Genomic DNA, 20387 nt, shown 5'->3' with positions numbered 1-20387 from the left:
TTGATTTGCGGTTATATATACAAAGTGCGATATAGGCACGTTGGCGCATACCGCTCCATCGTCTGAATCACGGTGATTTCTGGCGGATCTAATACATTTTGAAGCTGTTTGCATGGTTTACATTCGTTCAACCGTAACAAATGTTTAGTATTTTTGGCGGTACACTTATAGCGTTTTCGTTTTTACCTAGTACTACACCGGTGTAGTGCTAATAAAGAAATAGTCTGATTACATCAAAGTTTGAGTGAGTATAGCACCGACTACACCGGTGTAGTACACTGTCAAAAACGAAAACGACATTAGTTATACATATTGACTGGCGTATTTTAGCGTTATCTGTGATAAGACGAATCAAAAGGGTAAAGTTACCGGTAAAGTCATCCATGTATTTTTAAAACAAGTACTTCTATTTGTTAAAAGTGTAATGTTATTTTTCCTTGACCTGAAAAACAGTTTTTACTACCAGGTTCTCGTTAACACTAATAAAATTACAAATTCTATTTGTTAGTATTCTCTTTCGTGTACAAATCGAAAGATGATGGTTTTCATTCGCACATTATGCAGCGATAAGGAGATAACGTTCAAATGATCGAGTTATTAACAAGAAAAGGTAAAGAATCGCATTCATTCTAAATTTCATCATGGTCATGGTGACATCAACAGTTTTCTATATAGTAATGAAATTGCAAATTATTGAATCATACAAAATTATGATTCAAAGGATAAGGAACCAACAATTAAACATTAAACTTTACGGAGAATTTAACATAGTATAGCATTTTGAAAATATTGGGAAATGTAATTGTCCTGTTTGTTATTTTTAGTAGCTAATTAGGATATTTTTATTTATTTTCCCTCCTGCTTTAGAAATTTCGTTACTAGTCTACGAAAGTAGCGAATTTTCTTCCTCCTTTAGAAATGACAGGACGCCACTCAAATAATACGAAACGTAGTCGTTAGCGATTCAAATAAGCAGTAAGTACTTCTGTAATAATTTAATATAGCCTGATTTTTTTTCGATTGTTTGTATTTTTAGGATATACTCGACATGCCTTTTTAAATGTGTTTTTAATTTTCAAATATGTATTTGCTGGCAATAGTTTAGTACTATTGGTATTCTTGTTTTTAGCACCACAACGCCATTTGAGACATTTCTGCAACCCCACAGGGTTATCCAGAATCTTCCACGAATTCATCATCAAAAAAACGTGCACTATGAACTCCGTTTTGTGCTACAGAAAGCCTTTTTATACACTAAGTATTACTATCACTAGAAATTTTGTTAGTTAATTAGTTGTTAGTTGCGAGTATTTCTATCCAATGAATATATAGGAAATATGAGACAAAATTTCAGAATATTTTTACTTAATTATCATATATTGAGATTTATTTTTGAGTACAAGCAACGAATGGTCTAGATAGGAAATTTTAGACATTGCAATTTTTTAATGCAAGATAGTTTAAGCATCAACAATTTTGATAACAGTTAACATAATAATATAAGACAATAGATACAAAAACTGTGATCATAGAGGTTCGAAAGAACTAACCATGAACAGACAATATCTAATTCTGCAGCTACATTTTTCACAACGTGTTAAAGTAGGGGAGGAAATCCAGGATAATAATGAAAACTTGTACAATTTTAGTGTATATAGCGTGATAAAAATTGACAGGAAAGGTCTTCGGCAGCGCGTTTTTAGCAGCCCAAAAGTGATAAGTTATCACTGGTAACTAGTATTTCAAAATATTCACCAAGCTGCTATATGTATTACAATGTTCAAACATGAATCAGAACAGGATTTTGGAAAGAATGAAATTGAACATGTATTTTTTAAATGAACTCAAAAAATAAAATATCTGATATCAAGAAAACAGTGTTTAATAATATCGAAAAACAAAACTACCTGCCCTTAAATTCAAACAGTACATAAGTTGAAACCAACGCGAAAAATATTATTTTTTACAGAATTTTTCCTTAAAATCAACTAAAATAAAGCTGAAAGCAAGAAGCAACACAGTTGAAATTTAAACCCTACAATGGTTGAAAACAACAGAGATAAAACTGAATTTAACCAGAATTATGGTTGAAAAGATGGGGTGTGTGTCTACACTAAAGTGACAGCATATCTTTTTTAGCAAAATGAACTAGAAAAAACAGTAATTTTAACCAATGTTTTAGACGTATTTAGGGGGAGCGAAAACAGGAAATTGAAATTAGCAAATTGAGAATTTTGTTAGTTGTCCTAAATTTTAACTAATAAAATTCAGAAATTCAACTAAGGTTTTCGATTTTGAGCTGAATTTTGGTTCTCCGTGCAGTATCAGCCGCGGAGCAGCCATGGATTCCACTACCTCAAAAATCTGACGTTGTCCAATTTGAGCTTTGGGAGGTATATATATAGAAGCGATAGACATGTCTTTGCCTTTAATATTCGTTTGGACAGCTACAGCCTCAATGCCCGCAAACAAGGGGATGTTAGTTCTATAGAAAGGATAGCACTTTTTAATTCCTAGAAGCACTCCTCCATATGGGGTGTCTCGGTCTAGGCGAATAACGTTGAAATCATTCAAGTTGAAATTAATGTTTGAGGTAAGCCATGTTTCACATAAAGCAAAAGCATCGCATTTCAAATTATGCAGCAAAATTTTTAAGGAGTCAATTTTAGGTATGATACTTCTGCAATTCCACTGTAAAACAGTGATGGAATCTTTCATTGGAGGAGGTGAATTACCCATTGAAAGATACAATCGCTGCAAGGATGGGCCATTGAGCAATCAGCTGCTCTAAAAATGTTCTAATTGTTGGGAGGAACGCTGAAAGTATACTTTTTAGTGGTTCAGAAATATTGAATGCTTTGAAAATCCAATCAACAATTTCAGAAAATTTCAATAAACCTATCCCCGGTTGAGGCTCGGAGGAAGTTGAAGTTTTATTATTTCCAGTAATGGTGTTCTGTTTGGATTGTACATTACCAAAACCGGGAGGGACTGGCTTCGGTATTGCATCGGAATTCTTTAGCTTTGGCCGCAATTTATTTGTTGGAGGAGAAATTTTAAGGCCCTTGCTTGGCAGTTTGGGAAAAGAGGATTGTTTTCTTTTCCTGGATCCTCTAGGTAAAACAAATGATGTACCTTCGGACGCTTCGTCAGAGTCAGACTCTTTCGGCAATAGAATAGCGTATCTGTTTTCTGGGACCGTGGGTTCAGGAGTAGCATTTTTCAGTATTTCTGCATAAGAGCGCTTAGATCTCTCCTTCAAGGATCGTTTAATTTTCTCCTCCCGCATTTTATATATGGGACATGCAAGGAGCTCGTGTGAAGTTTCTCCGCAATGTAAACATTTTTCTAAGTTTTTATTGCATGTATCCTCTTGATGAGGCCCCCCACATTTGCCACACCGTACCTTATTGGAACAGTAAGTGGCTGTGTGGCCAAGCTGTTTACAATTGAGGCAATTCATCACACGAGGGATGAAAAGGCGAACGGGGAGACGAATTTTATTAATGAGAACATGGCTAGGCAAAGCAGACCCAGCGAAAGTTACACGAAATGAATAGGATGGTCGGTAAACTTTTTTCTCTTCTTCAATTGATACTGAGTACAATTGCTTAACATCGAGTATTTTTACTTTATTAAGCAGGGTGTTCTTGAAACAACCAACACCATGCTTAAGTATATCCTCGGCAGTGAGGCTGGGTTCGGAGATGACTCCATCGCATTCTATATCGCGCGAAAGTATATAAACTTTATATTCACGCGTGAAGAGTTCGCATGCTACTATCTCGTTAGCTTGTCTAATGTTATCAATGCTAACTCGAAGTTTATCTTTATTTACTTTCACGATCTCTGTTACAGCAGAAAATCGTGAAGTCAGATCCCGTGCAATTTGCACAAGGTTTAATGGCTTTCCTTTCCGCCTGAAGAAAACCTGCCAAGGTCCAGAAGACCCTTGGGGGTATAATTTTATTCTAAGGGGAGTTGAGGGAGGGGGATCAGAAGAGTTTTGCTCTTGTGAAATGGAGGATTCCATCTCACTATCCTCCATCTCGCCTACCATACACAGTAAGTAAATTAAATACTAACACTAGCAAAATTATATTAAAATCTACCTGTCCTTCGAAGAGTTGCAGATTCTCGCTGTCTCCCTCTGTCACGCTCGGGTTGAACACAGCGCAACCACTACCAAGATGGAGCCGCTGTTTACCTGTGGGTCCAGGGGTATTTCCTTACTATGCAGCGTGGCTAGGTACACAAATACACAAAAGCTCGTTTCTGCACTAGCACAGATGAATAAGTGATGATGAAACGAGACGCTTCACCAACAAGAAGCTCTGTCTCACTTAGCGCCGACTGTATGCAGCGTAACCACTACCACCACCAAGGTGGGGCCGCCGCTTACCTGTGGGTCCAGAGGTATTCCCCTACTACGCAGCGTGGCTAGGTACACAAATACTCAAAATCCCGTATCTGCACTAATACGGATGAATGAATGATGATGAAGCGAGCCGCTTCACCAACCAGATGCAGCTCTGTCTCACTCCGTCGCAAGCGCCGGTTGTATGCAGCGCAACCACTACTACCACCAAGGTGGGGCGCCGCTTACCTGAGACTTCGTTGCCTTCGCACCAACACTCGCTTATCGCGTGGTACCACCACCAAACGACCGCTCTCGCAACAAACAATCCTGCCTGTCTCCGCACCAACACGGCATCAAACACTGACACGGCACACAAACTTCCAGCCTATTCACGGCTTGCACAGCCTTGGTTGCCACAACCAATCAGCAAACACAACCTTTCAAGGCGAAGGATAAAACTGTTATGAATGAACATAAACTAGATAGATATTGTTGTTTACAAATTTTGATGGGCTAAGATTAGACCGGTACTTTTCAGACTACAATGTAATCATTTAATAAGAATAACCATGCGTCTCCATTCAAACTTAACATGATGGAGACTCACGGTTGCTAGCAATATAAATGACCATGTTGTCCTACTAAATTGTTTGACCATTTTTCTTCGTCAATTTAGTCTATTATTGTCGATCGGTGGAAGCCTGACGAACCGATAGCACTAGTTACCCAGCTTACGTTCGCTCACTTGATTATGGTACCAAATTGGCGCGGGCGGCACACAACCATTTAGCATTCGATTTGCATAATTTTCGTTCCCAAAATACCTACTGTATCAATTCGCGCTACTCGTGTAGTTGGTTCATTAAATCCCAGCTTTTGTTCCGCTGCGGGGCGTGATGTATTTACAAAACGTTTTCAATAAAACAATTTCCATCAAATTATTTGCGCTTCAACAAAGCGCCTGTTTTAATCATACTAAAACCGCCGTTTTGTCTCCCTCTCTCTCGTTCTATCAGATAGGAATGGTTCTGATGGTTTCGCCTCCTTCTCCTACCAGGCTCACATAACACCAATGTTTAGACTCGAACGCGGGATGGCATAGCACCTTTCTGGAACGCCACATTTGATGGTTTCATTTCATACTAATTAGAGGCTTCCGGCGAACGGAACTGAGTTTGTCTCTGTGTGTATGTGTGTGTGTGAACGCTCTGAGCGCGGATAAAGAATGCCTATGAGCGGTTTTCTAAATCTTTCATTTCGGCGGAAGCTATTAGGACTAACGAGGATGGAAATTGTTCAGCGGTCGACCGAGATTTTCTTCTTTTGATTTTGTTCGAAAATGACACTGGAGCCGTTCAGCTAGAATAAATTGTGGACCGGGAAGATTTTATTCGTTGATGTGTAATTGGCTCCTGTGCGCATTCCAGCATTATCAGAATTTCGTTCAATGAGTTATGTTTGGCTCACTTTTACCTATAATGTCCCTTTGGCTACACGGATTTTTTTTCCCAAAATCGTGAATAAAATGTCATGAATTCTGAGACAATCATGCTTTTATGTTACGAAAATACAGCCGCTCTACGCATAATTGTCCCATGTGTATGGAAAATACCATAGCACATGGGACAGTTATGCGTAGAGCGGCAGAATAGGACATGATCAACAAAAATAATTATGTTCGATTTCCATTCAGTATCGCCTATACAACGCGTTTATTAGTGAGTTCTTTTGTTTTGTGAACTTCAGTCACGGTTTCCGTCATATCATTACCAAATCGATTTTCTGTACGTAAACTAGTTCACAACTTTATGAACATAAAACCAAAGATTGAATCGTGATTTTGTTCGTAGCTTTTGTAACATTATTCCGACAATGCGACGTGAACTGATTCACGATTTGTTACCCCTTGAACATGATCTGATTTTCGTAGTTCAGAAAATCAAAACATATCTACCCCAGAACTATTTCACGAAACCCGGAATATTATTCATGAATCCTTTCAGTCTCTCGTAAACTAATTCATGATTCCTAATATAATAGTCACGATTCAATATCCGCGCTCGTTAAATAGATCTCAAAATCATGAAATATTATTCATGTATTCGTAAACTGATTCCTGATTTCTAGCGAATTAGTCACAACTCACCATTAATACTCATGAAATAGTTCACAAAACCACAAAATATTTTTTATGTACTCGTGAGCTAGTTTATGATGCCTAGTATAATAGTCACAACTTACCATTCAATCTCGTGCAATAGTTCACAAAATCGAAAAATATTATTCATGTATACGTGAACTAGTTTATGATTCCGTGATCGCGAATTAGTTCACAAATCATGAAAACTTATTCATAGAAACGTGAACTGATTCATGAATATAATAGTCACGCCTGGCCATATGTGCTCGTGAAATAAAGGGCGAACACGAAATTATTGCGACACCGAAAATGTCATGCCAATTTTCTTATAATGTTTAAAATCAAACCAAAATTTTAGGATAGTTTTATACAAATATTTACTTCAAAAATCAAAAGAAAAGGACTTGGTGGTATCCAACGGGGAAAAACGATCGGAAATGGTGAGTGAAGCTAAGCAATCACGTGAAAAAAATTCCCCCCAGAGGCGAGATTCGAACTCGCAACCTTTGAGACTCCGGCCCAATGTACTAACCCTTATGCTATCCCTGGGTATGGTGACATCCCAGAAAGAACATATGATTATCCCACTGGCGACGGTGATCGTACCCTGCCTTGGATGGAGACGGATTATAAAATTTTCATTTTGAAATTTAGACTCGTACTCTTAATTACTGCTGCACCTCCGGTTGTCGTAACGAGTCGCACAATACTGCATTTTGAACAGGAAGAATTATGTATTTAGTGGTGAACATTTCATCGGGATACGTAAACATTTTCAAAAGTTATCAAAAGATGTAAATAATTTTGGTCGTTCATATTGAAAACCAACGAGGTCAACAAAAGTGATCGCCAAAGGTTCCAAATTCCAAAAATCGATTACGAATACCATAGTTAAACGTTACCGGGAAACTATGACGTTTGATCATGTAAGCAAAACAAATCTAGAAGTGGAATATAAGACTGGACTCTACGAGCGACAATCAACAGAGTAGTGCAAAAGAATACTGGGATCTCCAGCCGTGATTTGGATAGAAATTTAACTTTGGCGTATACTGCAGCTTGGCGAATATGTTTTTTTTGAGAAGGTTTTCAGTCGTAAAATGTCAGCAAGCATGACAACAAAACGTTGTTGCTCTAAAATATACCAGGAAGCAGTACAAGCATATTCTGACCGAGTATAACGCATGCATTTAAATAGACTCGTAATCGTACTAATTCATCGTAATAATGGACTTTGGACAAATCCTCGGTCCAACAATTTAAATAAAACTATGAAACTTAGTGAATTTCACTTGTTTTCGTATTTTTGTCATATCCATTTTTTAGTTACTACAAATTGCATGCAAACTTGTTGTCAATTTTCACTCCAAGCAATTCGTCGCACAATCGGCATATTTTCTATAATTAAAAAAATACTATTTTCCGTTCTTTGATAAATATGTGCATCGGAAGTTTTATAACTACTTTGTATAATATTTCAAAATACATAGTTTGAAATGACTAATAACATTAATTCTCATAAAAGCTACATCATCTAGACACCCAAATATCTTATTGCGTACAAATCAAGAAATTCTATCATTTAACTACACACCATTTAAAATTCGATACATTATAAACGTTATTGGCGTGCACTGAAACTATTAAAACCATTCATTTGTGAAAATTTACTTATATTTATATTAAAATGTCGGCCATTTTGTATCCGCCATTTTGAGTTTTGAAAATATGACATCAAAATCGTAATCTGCACCCCAGACAAACGTGGTATGTACCTTTGCAGGTCAATCAAAACCATTTTCGACTTTTGGCCAGGTTTTTCCGGAAATCCGCCATTGTGGCGTCGCTTTCGTGCGCAAAATTAATAGCGTCCTAAACCGATAACTTTAGTAGAACGTTTTATTTAGAGAAGTTCTTATCTGCATGATTGCGCATTTAAAAGAATACACCGTTCGGTGTTTATTCAGCAATATGTACGAAATTTATTTTCCCAACCAATTAAGATAGAGATTTTGCGTATTAAGCAAAGCTGTAGCAAGTGTTACTACAAAATAAATTTCTAAATTCTAAAGCTTTGCAAGTTTCCGAGTTAGGAAACATTTTACATGGAAGCCCCTTGAAATTAGTTTTTGCATGATAACGTTCTTATAATCTTTCGTGTTATTTAAGGTAAAAGTAACCCTAAAACTATTGCAAAATTTGGAATATCTTTCTAAATGCAACAGACAGAAAGTTACTTTAAAATGTACCCTAACTTGCAAATTATCAAAGCTAGGTATATAACTACTCCAATTTTTTTTAAGTTACATTTGCTACAATTTTGGTGAAGACACAAAAAATCTACCTCAATTGGGTTGGGAAATAAAAAAACCGACGTTTTGAAACACAAAATTTGTGCGGTGGAAGTGGTAGTTTGTAAATCGACAACCTGCACGAACTTCAGCATTCTCACACATGGAATTTGTAAATAGAGTCACAACTCGTGTTAAGTATTTTACTCAACTGACCCTTTATTACAGGGCGGCCAAGATACATGTACCAACTGGTTCAGATTTGTGTAAACACAAGAAAATTTAAGAAAACAAACAAAAAACTCAACACTCCGATTGACAAAATTAATGTTACATTCTTACCAAAAATGCACCACAAATTATGTTGAACCCCGGCAGCTACTGGAAAACATAAATAAAACTGTCACTTCACTCGAAACTCGGATAGGGATAGCCATTGCCGTCCAGCGTGCCAAAAAACGATAGATCGACTTCGGGTGCCCTTTTACGCCTCTGTTGTCCCCACTCATAGCAGCTTAGAGAAATCCATTTTTCAACGTCCATTTTGCTGTTACCTAACCTCTTTCATACTGTTCGTCGTCGTCATCGTCATCGTCGTCGTCGTAGTGCGGTTTGTTTTCCAGGTAATACTTCTCCGTCTGCCGATATGAAGCAGCCATCCGAGAATGTGGTGCACAGTAATACAAATGGAAAACACAATAAACTTTTTCCAATCCCAGCTTCAGTGGTTTTGTGACCTTCCGCATGCTGTGCACACTCAAACTAGCCAGCTTCTTTCCGGTTGAGCAAAAAGGTAAAATCACCTGGAGTTACGTCACAGCGCTGCAGCACACAAAGCTCTTCTCATCTCAGCTGCCGTGGCTCGGTTCAAACCTTTGCCGTAATTAATCACTTTGATTAATTTTGGTATACTCCCCCGCCGCCCGAAAGCACCGATCGACTCGCACAAAAGATTTTCGGTTTGTTCGGTTGAAATCAAAAGACTTACTCACGCTTACGTTATTTATTTATTTATTCATTTGGTCCTATCAGTCCAACGCGACGGTTAGATTGCTTGCACCAACCGAGTACTGAAATATGGGGAAGGGTGATTCGCACGTTTTTCCTCCTCCTCTTCCAACTCCTCCCAGAAGCGCTCGCAGCAATGAAAATTGAAATATTACGTTTACGTTAAATTAATGAACAATATTGTTCGAATACATAGAGATTCTAAAGGTAGAGAGTTCGCCCTCTATTCATGAGCGGGAGGTTTCCGCAGAGTTTCCAACGTTTAGAAATTTTCTTTTCATCATCAGAACACTGGTACTGATTCTTAGAATAAGGATTTCGTTTGAACACGACTTCCCTACAGGGTCCGGCATTCGAAGTGTAACCAATTTAAAAGGTTGTAAATTCGGTTTGGAATATTATTTTAATTGACTTTTAAAGCACAAAATGTGTGGAAATAATCAAAAATTCAGAATCAAATCACAAGAAGAATTCTAAACAACCTTGACTATGGCCCTGCGACGGTCAAACACAAATTGCAAGTTGTCCGAATGTGACTTGCCGGTATCTTGGCCCACTTTTGGACAATGGCTTTCTTCTGCGTCTCGAGGCTTGTAAACAATACTCCGAAATGTCATTCAGTTAATTTATAAATAGCTGATACCAGTGCGACAGTTGCACGAATGGTCTGAAGTTGTTTACACTTCGAGTGCCGCCCCCAGTATACACGAATATATTTTGATCAAGGACACTGTTATTAACGTTGGACTACTACTTTTTTCGCGAAACTAAGATGGGGAAGGTTTAAACGCACCAAGAGCTCGAAAATTCTTCGACGCGTGGATTTTAAAAAAATGGAAGTAAATATTGGTTTTTGATAATCTATATTACTGGAAGACATGTTCGAGCATTATCTACCACAGTTCATTTATCTTCACTGAATCGCATTGTGGATTCTAGTGTCTAGATTTTGTGGATTCTTGATTCAATGGTTTTGGATTCTGGCTTCTGTGATTCTGGATTATGTGGATCGGAATTCTGTGCATTCAGTGAACTCAGAACTCGCTGGCAATTGAAGTCAGGGGATTCCGGATTTCGTGGGTTTGTTGATTTCTGCATTCTGCGGATTCCGGTTTGTGTGGAGTTTGCAAATTGTGGATTGTGGTTTTTGTAGATTCTTGATTCAAATGTTTTGGAGGCCGTGGTCAGCTATTTTCGTCCATATCTCTTATCGCCCATTTGTATAAAGTAAATATCTATCTTTGAAAATGAACTACGTCGGTTATGCAACTATTTTTTCCGACCGTATTTTAATGAAAATAGTTAAGCAGTTTTCATTTCGTTTTTTTCAGAATTACGCGTATTTTGTCGTACGTAATTTTAAATGTTTCTTTGATTTGATGGCATTGTATCACCTATCGACTGGTTGACGCCAATATAGCTGACATTTCGTTAAACGGAGCAAACTAATTTCTTTGTTTGTTTAGTGTTTATTTGACCAACTAGGAAGCTAATCCACTGGGTAATTAATGAACGTTGGGAATACGCATGGTCTTGTCTGAGTGAATGGTGACTATGTATGAGGGTTGAGAATTGACATTTCACAAGAAGTATTCAAAACAATTTGCGGCAGTCCTATCAGCACGAAGCACAAATGTTTTATTGTCATATTCATTGGGTTACTTGTAGTCTATTAAAGCATGATTCAATTATAATAACTGTTCTCATTGTATCGAGCACTTTCATGTGCTTTGTCAATTAAAATAAAGGTGACAAGTTAGTTTCTTTTCTTTATTGTCTCCAATATTCTAGTAATTAGCCTAAAGAAATCACACATATGTCATCGGTTGTATTTCCGACATACAAAGTTAGTCGTTTCAGGTATTTCGGTAGGGCTTATTTTATACCATTGATTCATTAAATATAAACAACACTCCCGACTGTCGGCTGTTCGTAGCTGAAGTTGTTTTTTTTTGACAAACCGAACATTTTAAAATAAATTCAACAAATGATAAATCTAGCTTATATTATCGGCAACCGGCTGCCCAGAGCAATTAACACATGATAACACTTCTGAGAGTTACATAGATCGTATCACTTATCAAGATGAATCCAAATTTGTATAACTCTTTACCCCATCCTACTAACAAAAACTCCTTCCCATGGCAAACGTAGGGATACAGAGATATACACGGTCTCCATAACAACATTTGTTACACTAACATTTATTTTCTTCCCTGATAACTGTAAGGACGTGGCCGGCGCCGTAATTGATACTTAGTACTACGGAACTCTCGAAATGTGTACATTGATGGTGGAAAGCTTCTTCCAGGCTCCATTCGTTGATTTTCTGTGCCAGCCGGGGTCCGCGGACCCCTAGGGGGCCTAGTGGTACTTACCAGCGGTCAGAGAAGAAGATTTTTTTATCTCGGAAGGAGCTTTTTTTGTAACAGACTGAAAATAATATTTGGATTGTACACAAAATGGATGTTAAGCCGTGGGGGTGCGCAGACCGCAACAATTCTGGGTGCTTACGAAGGGGTCCGCGGGACGAAAAGGGTTGAGAGCCGCTGCCCTGTACAATTTCGCTTGTACTGGTCAATCACAGAGTAGCAACTACAAATTGTACGGTTATTATGCTCATCCTAATACGCATTCTTGATTCGATTTTTTGGATTTTGTGGATTCTTTATCATCCGGATTCGGAATTCTATGAATTCTAGATTTTGTTGACTCTGAATTCTCTAGATTGTGGACTTTTGGGATTCTAAATACTGTTGATTTTCAATTTTGTAGATTTTGGACTGTATGGTTTCTGCATTCCATGGATTCTAGATTTAGTGGATTCCATGTTTTGTGGATTCTGGTTTTTAAAATTCTGAATACAAATGTTTTGAATTGTTTGGATACTGAATTCAGTGGATTCTGTGCATTTGATGGCTTCTGAATTTTGGAAATTCCGTATTTTGTATATTTTGAAGTTTGTGGATTCTTAGTTTAAAGGTTTTGGATTTTGTAAATTCCATATTCTGTAGATTCTGAGAATTTTGGATCTCGTACATACTGAAATCTTTTGATTCTGGATGTTGCGTATTCTGGATTTTGCAGATTCTGTATTTAGGAGATTCCAAATACTCCTTATTCTTAATTTTGTGGATTTTGGATTCTATGTTTTCTGCATTCCGTGGATTCTGGATTTTTTGAATTCTGTGAAATTCTAAGGATTCTGAAATTTATGGATTCATGATTCAAAGGTCTTGGATTTTATGAATTCTGTGGATTCATGATTAGTTGGCTTCTGGATTTTGTGGATTGTGGAGTTCGTGGACTCTCTATTCAGAACTTTTAGATTGTTTGGATTCTGTATTCTGTGGATTTTGGATTTTGTAGATTCGGGGTTTTGTTGATACTGGAGTTTGTGGATTCTATGTATTGCAGATTCTCTACTCTTGGGATTCTGAATACTGTCGATTTTAAATTTTGAGGATTTAAGATTCTATGATTTCTGCATTCTGTTGATTGTGGATTTTGAGGATTCTAGATTCTGTGCATTCTGGATTTGCTGGAATCCGTAATCTGAGGATTCTGGTTTTTGTGGATTCTATATTTTGCGGAGATTGTGTTTTGGGGATTCCTGTTGATTGTGGATTCTGAATTTCATGGATTCTGGATATCGTGGTTTCTGGATTTTGTGGATTCTGTTTTTAGTGGATTTTTAATTCAAATGCTCTGAATTTTGTAAATTCTTCAATCTTTGAATTTTGTGGATTCGGGATTTTGAGGATTCTAAATACTGCTAATTCTTAATTTTGTGGATTTTTATGTTTTTGCCTACAGTGTATTGTGGATACTAGATTCTGTGCTGTGGATTATGGACTTCGTTGATTCTGGATTTTGAGGATCCTGGCTTCTATGGATACTGAAACTTGTGGATTCTTCAATTAAAGGTATTGGATTTTGTAGATTCACAATTATATGGGTTCTTGATTCGTTTGATTCTGAATTTTTTATACTCTTTATTCAAAGGTTTTTGGATTCTGAATTCTGTGGTTTCAGGATTTTATGGATCCTGGGTTTCATTGACACTGGATTATGTGGACACTGGATTTCGTGGATTCTAAATTTTGTGAATTCAGTATTTTGAGGATTTCAAATACTGTTGATTTTTAATTTTGTGGATTTTGGATTCAAAGGTCTCTGCATTGGATTCTGTGGATTCTGGATTTTGAAGATTCTAGATTCTGTGCATTCTGCGTAGATTTTTTGCGGAGATTGTATATTGAGGGATATCTGATGGTTCTTAATTGTGTCGATTTTGTAATCTGTGGATTCTGTATTCTGTGATTTCTGTGCCTTGTGGATTCCGAATTTCGTGGATTCTGGATTACGTGGTTTCTGGATTTTGAGGATTCTGGTTCTTGTGGATTCTTAATTCAAATGTTCTGGGTTTTGTGGATTCTGTAATCTGTGGCATATGGATTCTTCTAATTCTGAATTTCTAAGATTCTAAATACTGCTGATTCTTAATTTTGTGGATTTTGGATTCTATGTTTCCTGCATTCTGTGGATTCTGGATTTTTGGGACTCTAGATTCTGTGGATTCAAGATTCTGTGGATTCTGTATTTCGTTGATTCTGGATTTTGGGGATACTGGTTTTCATGGATTCTGAAATCTGGGGATTCTTGATTCAAAGGTTTTGGATTTTGTGGATTCTGTATTCTGTGGATTTTTGATTCGTTGGATTCTGGATTTTGTGGATTCTGGAGTTTGTAGATTGTGGGTTTCATGGATACTGAATTATATGGACACTATACTTTGTGGATTCCGAATACAGTTTTTATTTTGTTTTGTAGATTTTGGATCCTGATTTCTGCATTCTGTGGATTCTGCATTTTGAGGATTCTAGGTTCTGAGGATTCTGGATCTCACGGATCTGAAATCTGAGGATTCTGGATTAGGCGGACTCTATATTTTCCGTAGATTATGTTTTGGGGATTCTAAATTCTGCTGATTCTCAATTTTGTTGTTTTTAGATTCTGTGGATTCTGCATGCCGTGAATTCTAATTCTTGTGGATTCTGAAGTTCGTGGATTCGGAATTTCTTATACAAATAGTTTGGGATTTGTGGATTATGTAATCTGTATATTGTGGATTTTGTGGATTATGGATTTTTGGGATTCTGGATCTTGGGGATTTTAAATACCTTTGATTCCGAATTTTGTGGATTTTGGATTTTATGGTTTCAGCACTGTGTAAACATTAGATTTTGTAGATTCTGGATTTTAGGGCTTCTGTTGATTCTGGAGCTTGTGGATTCTAGGTTGAAACGTTTTGCATTTTGTGAATACTATATTCTGTAGACACTTTAGTGGGTGCGAACTAAGTTCGATGGCGTATTCAGATGTTGCTTCTAGTTGTTCTCAACTCCTTTTCGACAGTTTTCACGACGCCACCTGCGTTACGGCTTAGTAAGGCCAAACTGGTTTCGAAGCAGGTCGATTGTGGTTGTTTGACGTAAAGGGTGTCCCCCATCAAATTGCATCACGGAAAAAACGCTATAGAAAATAACGCATTGGCTTATTTCTTTTGATAGCTTACACTGTATTTTTATCGCTGTCAGTTTTTTGACAATTGGAAAAAAATTGCGTCATCCGAAAAGCAACATTGCGAAATGATTTTGCGCAAGCACCTGACAAATCCTCAATTCTCTCATCGGGACATTGGAAAACAACTCGGAATCGTGCAGTCAACGGTGAGTCATGTGATTAAACGTTACTACCAAACTCTGAGCATCGAACGGAAGGAGAAATGCGGTCAGAATAGATGTTCTATTAGTGATCAGGATCACAAGCATGCAGTGAAAGCGTTTAAGCGGAATCCCAATGCTTCAGTCAGAGACATGGCCAAAAAGTTGAATCGGTCGTTCGTTCAGAGAGCCAAGAACCGAGAGGGACTGCAAACGTACAAAGTGCAGAAGGCTCAAAATCGTGACGAACGGCAAAATTTGGTGCGAAAGTCACGGACCCGGAAACTGTACACCCAAAAGCTGACGAAGCCTCATTGTCTTTCCGGAAGCTTTCGAGGTTACTGTTCAGCACAAGTTTGAGGAAGTAAGAAAGCAGAAACCTTAAAGGTTTGCCAATAAATAGGGTTACTGTGCCCGAATTCATCTTAGCACCTTTATTCATCCCACCCATTTGAACACATTAGTTAGAGCAGTGTGTGCTATCTCTGTTCAACGCATTAGCTCAAATGGTAGGATGAATAAGGGTGCATTGTACTCGACTTTTCGCTTCGTTCTAAAGCGAGTATTTTACGTTTTCCAAGCCAGATTTTTTTATTGATCTGCTTCTTAAGAACGAAGCAAAGATATTGATACCTATTTAAGCGCAGTCCAATCAGTGTTAGCCGAGTTATAAGCGAAATAGTGTGACATCGTGACTAATGAGATGAATAAGGGCACGTCTACCCTACATAAGTTGGCAAGCGATCTGCTCCTGTGGCATGCGGAGTGCGCCATTCGTGACTACCGGAACTGTAAACGGGAAGATCTACCTCTAGAAGTATCTACAGAAGCGTTTGATTCCTCTGTTGAAGTAACACGAGAGGCCCTACGATCTTCTGGACGTATCTAGCTTCGTGCCACTATTCAAATGTTGTCCTGGAGTGGTGCGAAGCCAATGAGGTCACTTACGTATCAAAGCACATGAACAAAGGAGGTCAAATCTGAGGAAGACATGACGAAAAAGTGTGTTTCCGTACAGAAGAACCTGCAGCCAGATGTTGTACAGAACCTAATGAGTGGAGTTAAGCGTAAAATGCGAGTAAAATGTCTGAAAGTTTGAAATGGATCGGTCCACTAGATCGTTTTCTACAGCGTTTTTACCGAAATTTTTCCACCAAGAAGAAATATAGTATGGTTTAAAAATATTTTTTTCGTGATGACATTTGATTTGGCCTCCGCTCAGTGTCTCCACCTAACTATGAATACAAGATCTATAGTCATATGCTCCGGTGTCTGCAATTGAATCCCATCTGTTCTTTTTATAGCAAAATGTTTCAATGGCATCCCTAACTTGTTTCGATCACTTTTAACTAATAGAAAAGCTAATCAATTTTTTTTTTCTCTTCTCCTTTCCACCCCATTTCAGGATTCCTCAACTGCAACACGAACACGCTGCAGTCGCTAGCTCAGCTACACGGTAGGTGAACTCTTTATCCGTCTACAAATAAGAACTAACCGCTCGATTGCCGCTTACGGTAGGTTTGCCGAATCGTTTCTAATATTACATCGCTGATAAGCATTCGAATAGCTACCTACTTCAACGATAAACAGATATTCGGGATGAAACGAAACCAGTTTTAATCAAACGTAGGTATTCCCTTTCCCCCTCCGGCACAGTTCCGTTCTACGGATCTGGAAAAAGGTTTCATCCAACCAATGTACGGGAAGGAACGAACGTATGAACCCGCCCGGACCCACACGTATGCTACCGCTCTGCCGTTCCGGAGGGTGGCTTGGGAACATTGTTTGTATGTATTAAGGTACCTACCACTTCGGCGAGTCCAATAAACATAACAATAAAAAGAAGCTACACACCGCCACACACGTTGCTAGGTTAGGTTGGAAAACTTTGTTAACACTCTCAAATGAGATGAGGCACTGCCACAGTATCTCGCCCGCTTGCTTTGTTTTTCATTTTTCCCGATCCGGGTACCTATCCCCGCCGGGACCCGTTACCGACAAGCTGGTGCTTTGAAGGAGCGAAAATGGGCTACTAGCTGCCATCTTTTTGGCTGTTCTTATTTTATCTCGGGATATCATAATTTAGAACGCAATTGGGAGAGTGGCACGGGGCAGGACAGGAGCGATGATGGTTGTTTCTGAGTGGAACACTTGTAAAGAGGGAGGTGGTGAGCGCAGCCCTGGTCACAGAACAGGTGCCATAACAATATCGATAAAGGTAATGAACATGTAAATGGGCACTTTACTGTTGTGTCAGTGGGTTGTGTTTTCTTTTTTCCCCGTAGAGTGTAGCTACTCGTTGGAGTGTTGATCTGTTGTTTGCTTTCGGGGATTCCTGAAATGCTTATCGATTTTGTATGGCTTAATAATATTTAATGTTTTATCATCTCTTTATATTAGGTCACGTTCTACATGCTTCAGTTGCAAAGCAACACTTGAAGTGGTAAAATTTATATTTGAGTACCTAAACAAAATTATTGACAGGAGAAGGAGCTAATGGTTCGAAATCCTGCTTTCGATACATATGAAACACGGATTGCATGAATTTTTGTATAGATATTCTAGCTGCTTACTACAATATCTGCTAAGGTATAAACATGTATCAGACATTTGTCGTAAATAATATTTACGGTCGTACGTGGGTCACGAAATAATTTTTTTATTCAATTCATTTATTTGATAAGGCACGTTTGCTTAAAGATGGCAGACTCTTTATTTTATATTCTAGATACCTTAAAACTAGAGGATTGAAATATTTTTTTAAAGCGAAGGTGGTCAGCAGAACTTTCGTATCTATAGTGTGCTTCGTTTCTTCAGCCCTAGTAGGCGGGGGATCAAATTACCACACGTTTATACAAAAATCTTGTTTTGGAATGATTTTCAAAACTGTTCATATTATTAACAGGACATAGTATTCGGATTTACATATTATTCATAGCTCTTACAATTCGATTTGACTACAAGATGGCGAATTTGGCAATTAAAATTTTTATTTCACTGAAAAAATATGAGAAAAAAATAAAAGTGGGGTCAAGCGTACCCACTCTCCCCTATAGATTAGCAAGAAAGAATATTGGAGCAATTAATTAATTAGGTCTAGGGGAGCGAATTGGATATATTTGTATGAGTAGTAGTACAGTTCTCGCGTTTTTTTTTTTTGAAAAGGGCCAGTGAGCATGCTGTCAAAATTCACTTTGAAAAGAAATTCTGGACAAACCATTGATCGCCGATTATAGAACACAGCGGCTGACGAAAGAGAAAACGTTTCTCTTTCATAAAATATTAACATTCATTCTCGGCGAGTTACGGTTTGTCCGAAATTTTCTCTTAAAGTGAATTTTGACAGCATGCTTATTGGCCTTTTACAAAAAACAAGCGAGAGTTGTGCTACTTTAAGAAACTATTGAATTTAAAAATTAAAACTAGAAGAACACAGAGAGGGCAAATATGCGTCTTGAAAATATTCAGGGGTGAATACACTGGGTGTTAGAGACAAGAGAGAGAGAGAGAGTGTACAATGATGAGAGGGGGAGCCAAATATCAAATTTCCATCATCAGAAAGCATCAGCAGAGGCACCGGATGGTCCTCCTCGAGCTGGCAGGGGTTCGTCCAAACGATTTCGTAGTGCGGTTCCGATATGAATCAGGAACACACGGAGTTGCGCGTGTGATGTTCATGTTGTAGGTCCCGTGTTTGTTACTCATACGACATAGATGCTTCGTGTCACCTTAAAGTCGCATCAAATCATCGACGGTTTTTCGGTACAGCGGGAGGAGACCATTTCTGAGAATGAAAAGAAAATATAACAGGGGTAGTTAAATCTGCACATTGATGTTGGTGTACACAAAGGACATTTAGCGGAAGGGAATTCAATAAATAGTTGAGATCTGACAGCACAAAACTCGACGCAAGCCCGGACAATATGTTTGATATCGTGATAACCGTCGCCAAAAGCTCGGATACCGCTATTTGCCCCATAGAGTACTCATTGATGTTTCTCTTGGTAGTCCGTCAACGAGCCAGTACCAATAACTTCGTTTTTGGCTTGCATCAAACTCTTCATTCGCGTATCTAACGTCGCGTACTGTCGATAACTAGCGGATAACCCGTCATCCTGGAAGGTCTTATACGCGACGACTTTCTCCGCGTGCACGTCTGAGCATTCATTGTCTCATAATTATTTGACAGGTCATCCGAAATAGTTCGCGTCTGGTACGCGTTTAGTCTGAGCTTGATTCTCGACACCGCGATTTTAGAAACCCGTCATCTTACTCCGGAGGAAGCTCCTGTGTGGACCCAATTTTGCCGGATATCGCGGACGCGTAGCTCTTTTGTGTGAAACATTAAATGAATTCGGTGGCCCTAAACCGTAAGGGCATATTTTCAATATTTCTATCACGGCCGAATATCGTTCCATCAGAGCTCGAGATATCTTTAGTAAATTCAAACAGTCATAGGCCCGGGAGAAGATTGCGTAAGGCCCGGTGGCCAAGCATGGATATACCTTAATCCGGAGAGTCGATTTTGTTTCGACTTACATCTCTCCTTGAGGCGAACCATTGTCAGGGTAAGTAATTTTTGCACGGGCCTATTGTCTTTAGTAGGAGAACCAAGAAGGGGAAACGTAAAATAGTAGCAGTACTTATCTTGAATAACGGCAGGCGGCTCACAAGAGGTAAAACATTGCTACTGCTCTGCTCGTCGGCTAACGGTTAACACACACACACACAGACGGTGGAAATGCAGTTGACAATCAAGTTTCCAACGACGAGCTCCTTATAGTGGCAAAAGGGCTGAAAACGTAGAAAGCTCCTAAACCGAATGGTATCCCCAACGTGGCACTGAAGACTGCGATCCTGGT

At 38.4% G+C, this 20387-nt stretch overlaps 1 protein-coding gene across 2 annotated transcripts in view; it reads left to right on the top strand.

The window, feature by feature from the left end:
* Window positions 1-20387, top strand: part of LOC131677543 (cytoplasmic polyadenylation element-binding protein 3) — a 1053225-nt gene that overhangs the window by 623878 nt on the left and 408960 nt on the right. For both annotated transcript variants that reach the window (XM_058957424.1, XM_058957423.1), the window contains one exon: window positions 16931-16981. In XM_058957424.1, coding sequence (XP_058813407.1) covers window positions 16931-16981 — 51 coding nt within the window. The remainder of the gene's footprint in view (window positions 1-16930; window positions 16982-20387) is intronic.

Source organism: Topomyia yanbarensis, chromosome 1 (assembly GCF_030247195.1).
Source record: "Topomyia yanbarensis strain Yona2022 chromosome 1, ASM3024719v1, whole genome shotgun sequence".
NCBI classification, from domain to species: Eukaryota; Metazoa; Arthropoda; class Insecta; order Diptera; family Culicidae; genus Topomyia; species Topomyia yanbarensis.
This window is presented reverse-complemented; position numbering and strand designations above follow the sequence as displayed.